The sequence below is a fragment of the Gloeophyllum trabeum genome, assembly GCF_000344685.1.
Source record: "Gloeophyllum trabeum ATCC 11539 unplaced genomic scaffold GLOTRscaffold_00005, whole genome shotgun sequence".
Lineage (NCBI taxonomy): Eukaryota > Fungi > Basidiomycota > Agaricomycetes > Gloeophyllales > Gloeophyllaceae > Gloeophyllum > Gloeophyllum trabeum.
This window is the reverse complement of record NW_006920414.1, coordinates 980,165-984,441: the sequence shown is the minus strand read 5'-3', so window position 1 is coordinate 984,441 and position 4,277 is coordinate 980,165. Positions and strand designations below refer to the sequence as shown.

General features: G+C 46.6%; 2 protein-coding genes across 2 annotated transcripts in view; both read left to right on the top strand.

Moving 5' to 3' along the window:
- Positions 1-1,489, top strand: part of GLOTRDRAFT_25963 (uncharacterized protein) — a gene marked incomplete at both ends in the record, with an annotated part of 11,076 nt that extends 9,587 nt beyond the window's left edge. Inside the window, one exon of the mRNA XM_007866565.1 lies at positions 1,236-1,489. Within this exon, the coding sequence (XP_007864756.1) occupies positions 1,236-1,489 (254 nt within the window). The remainder of the gene's footprint in view (positions 1-1,235) is intronic.
- Positions 1,490-1,739: 250 nt separating this feature from the next.
- Positions 1,740-2,771, top strand: GLOTRDRAFT_92842 (uncharacterized protein; the record flags this gene model as incomplete). The annotated part of the gene is made up of 5 exons (XM_007866917.1): positions 1,740-1,860; positions 1,946-2,128; positions 2,292-2,421; positions 2,462-2,624; positions 2,694-2,771. 5 exons carry the CDS (start codon positions 1,740-1,742, stop codon positions 2,769-2,771), a joined length of 675 nt encoding a protein of 224 aa, XP_007865108.1.
- Between the last annotated feature and the right edge of the window lie 1,506 nt (positions 2,772-4,277).

Below are 4,277 nucleotides of genomic sequence, written 5' to 3'. Positions count from 1 at the left end.
GAATTGTTCGCATGTCGTTGGGGTGGACAATGCTGCACATATGCTGTATCCGCAGCATATGTGCGGGACACGGAGCAGACTTAGTGGAATACCTAAAAACTTACATCGGAGTCTTCATAGGTATTCCACTAAGTGTAGCCCCAGGACGCGAGACTGTGGATTGCGGCGTATTGGAGCCCGGCGTTGTGCTGGGCCTGCTGGCATGCAGCAGAACCGTGGTGTCGACTCCATACTTCTCGCTCGATCAACCTGACTTGCAATGTTGACACGTTGTTCAAATCGGGACATGTGGCAGTGCTCTGGAGGACAATCTGCCATTTATTGGAACGGAAAGGGACAGAAAGGGCATAAACTACTACAAAGGGCTACAAACGGGGGCAAAATCACCGGTTTTGACTGGGCTCCAGCACTCACTCCCCCCTCGTGTCCATCAAGATAGCGAAGGTGCGGACGCATACGAGTCACCATGAGGTCAGCATCAGTCAGCAAGCGGCCGGAGGTAATTAGCACGTGATCGGCGTGTCGCATGGAGTGATGGGACTGCTTGGGTCAGGTGGCGGAGCATCGAGGCGACCTATAGGGGCTGGAAAGAGCAAGTGGGAGCGCAAGAGAGTCGTATGGTGTATGGTATAGCGGAGGAAAGTGCTGAGCAATCCTGTGGGTAGCGGCGTTTATTTGTTATTTATCTCCGGACGGTCGCAAAGCCATTCCTGTAGTATAAATTGTACAAAGTAGCATACAGAAAAACAAGTTTTCGACTTCACCATCTCAGAGAATTAACGTTACGATCTCAGCGACCCGAGAAGTTCGAAAGCGTCGAACTTAGCAACTTATAACCGATCCTAGCTTTGCCAATAGGCCTGACTCGTCGAGAGAAATATCTCCGCCATCGATTTAACTAGTTCCGGTGAGGCTCACATAGCGAAACAAAATTAAGCAACTCTTTCTAGCGTCTTCTACTCCCGTGAGCCCAAACCTACATTCGGTTCCGTGGTTTGTGACTTTGCTTGCGCCGTTTTGGAGATAAATACTCCGGAGCGTCCATTAGTGTTTGTTTCAGGCGTCAAGGTTTTGTTTTATTTTTCCAGGTCTTCCTATGGACTACCCTACGGCGTCTTACTCCTCCTTTCCCCCTCGAACTATTGAAATACCCCTCAGTTGTCTCGGACCGCCTTCACCCATATCACGGGGTTTAGGTTTATTTCCTTTGGTCCTTGGTGATTGTTGTGTGTCAGTGCATATCATCGGCTTATGTGCTGACTTCAACATTCCCAAGTTCCACTCCCTGCTACACTACATTGAGGCGATCAAGTTGTTTGGAACTACAGACAATTACAACACAGAGATATTCAAACGTCTTCATATAGACTTTGCGAAGGAAGGCTGGAGGGCATCTAATCATAGAGATGAGCGACCTCAGATGGTGCATTGGATAGAGAGGCAGGACAAGATCCTGTCCTTCGACAGCTACATATCCTGGCGAACGTCCAAGGACCTCAAAAAATCGCTAGGCAGGAAGGCATCCAAAAACAAGGTTGGAATCCCTTACTCTGTGGCCAAATATCCCCCAGCACCCAGACAACTCATCGAAGAAGTGGCTAGGAGGCACAAAGCATCTGGTTTTGTATGTGGGCTGAAGAAATTTGTGTGGGATCTGTTCCCAGATATACCTTCAGACGGTGGTCATCGGGGGGCAGCCAACATCCTGCTACCATTCACTCATATAGACATATACCACAATGTCAAATTCACCCCAACCAGTTTACGTGGAAGTGAGAGATGCTATCAAAGCCCAGCCAGGGCATCCTCATGCCCATGTTTCTGGAAGATTTGACACCGCTGTTATCCTCAGGGATGAGCGTGTGGAATCCACTGGATTAGAAGGCATGATTTTCGCACTCTTCTTATTACAATTCACATAAACACAATACAGGTACTCATATAGGGAGGATCAAGGTCCTCTTCAAAATTCCACATCTACTACAAATTGGAGCTCAGAGTATCCTGACACCTAAAGGTTGGCACACAGAGATGCTTGCCTATGTGGAGTGGTATTCCCCTCTTGAACCAGCTGCACATCAATCTCACATGATGTATGAGGTGTCTTGGTTACTGCTGAGGGCAGATGGTACATATCCATGAGAGATTGTTCGTATCAGTGAGATTAGGCAGAGTTGCCAACTGATCCCAAAGTTTGGAAGACATGACGTGTCGAGAGACTGGTCCTCAGAGTTCTAGATGAATGTCCATCCTTCTTTGTAAATAATTGGGCTAGTTTATATGCCTATCAGACTATATGGTAGTAGAGGACTTCGTATCCATGTATCTTATGTATACCTCCAGCGTCTTTCTCGTTGTCTCCTCAACCTACAGTCCCTATGGACAGGTTCATCTCAAGGGTCAATGTCTCCAGACACAAACGTCAGTCATCATCCCTGGTGAATACCATACCTTATTTCAGAGCTGCAAGAGACGATGTCCATGATGTGAGATCCATAGGGGTGGATATCTTGGAGGAAGGCAACCTTATCGCTTTCTGGGAGGGCAGTTTGCTGCAGGGAAACCTGTACAGGGGTTGGGTGTCCAAGGTTAGACTTGTGGGGCAGAACTGGAGAGAGATGCGCGTAAGTACTCACCTAATCCGCAAGATTGACTTCCGGGTGTCTGACTGCCTGTGGGTCTGTTGAACACAGGACATATATATGGTGGACATCGAGTTGGATCTCAAGACTCAGCAAGTTATGAAAGCCAAGGTGCTAACTGCAACGTAATTAGATATATTTTAAACAACCATCTTGAGATTGCTCACTGATTCCCCAAGGGTTGAGGTTATGCTGTGGCGTTGCTAGTCTCTTTGATGTTCAAGTCACATGCATAGTACTTTTTAAGATAGATAAAGTGTAAAAAGTGCTTCTCTGTCATTCACAGTTCTTTGATGTCACCTCAGATCATTGAAGTAGATCAGATCTAAAAAAGTTATTTTTGGGTTTGGTAATCAAAATGGGCTTTTCCTGATGGTATTGAACCCGTGTCACGGTGCAAACCCACATCAATGGTTCAGGTACAGTATGCAGGTAGGCAAGCAGGTGTTGATAGAGCGGTAGTACCAGATCATTGGCTGCAGTGATCAAATCAATCAAAGTGGTAAAGTCAGAGTCAGTGATCAATAGCGGGCCCGACTGAAGTTTCTCAAAGTCCTCGCCAGATGTCATAGTAGCATCTAAAGGTGTTGTTTTCCCCTAGCACATGAACTGATAGTCCAGAGAAACCTGCTGTCAGATAGGCTCTCTGAGAAGTCATACATGAGGCTGAACCCAAATTTTTGGAGGTCAGAGAGCATTGGGGCATATCACTGGCCACCACAATCCTTCCTTATGAAGCCACTGACACACCTTATGTTCTAGCCCTTTAACAATGTATAGCAGTGATTACTGCCCAGTGTATTATAGTATGAGCACATTAGAGAAAACAGTGTCCTGGGCTGCAGCCTGTCCAGGGCGGGTCTCAGTGGTCCATGTAGGACTGAGCCCAAAAGGGGCATGAGCTCGTGAGAGAAAAGCATATGAGAATGTGGGAAAAACACAGAATTCAGGAAGAACATATGGATGGGTGGCTGAAAACTTTTGGGAAAATAAAATCAGAACATAATCCTGGACCCAATGGTGGCCACTCTGTGACTATCAATAGCACCAGTCAATGGGGCTGGGTGGGCTGCAGAAATTTCAGGGGAAAAGCTAAAAATACAGAACAAGTGGGGGGATGGGGTGTGGTGTGTAGCACTTGCCTAGAATGGCATAAATTGATGTTGTAGCTCATTAGAACCCAAATTGTGTGCTCTTTGCATTGGTATCTTCATTTCCTGATGTAGTGAATACTTCCCAGGCCTGTGCTGCCACAACCATGGAAGCACTGCATATTGGACTTGTCTTAACCATGTGTATGGTCTTAGGGCTGTGCAATGATGGATCAATGTGTATTTCATCACTGGCTCCAAAACACCTTTCTGCATCTTGCTGACTAATGAGGGGTCTTAATGCTGCACCCTTCCGGAACTGTGGTCATCCCATATAGGGGCACATGTTTACTCAAGAGTACGGAAGATTATGTCCGGTTGTTAATTAGCCATTGCTTTTCACTTGTACCCTTCATGGAGCCTCATTGGAGCCACTGCCGGGCTGGCAGATGATTTATACAGGGTCTTCCCAGTGTGCAGTACAGTGTACAAACAAGGAACAACAATTTGCACACAGTTTAGGTCAACAGTCACTCATGTATAC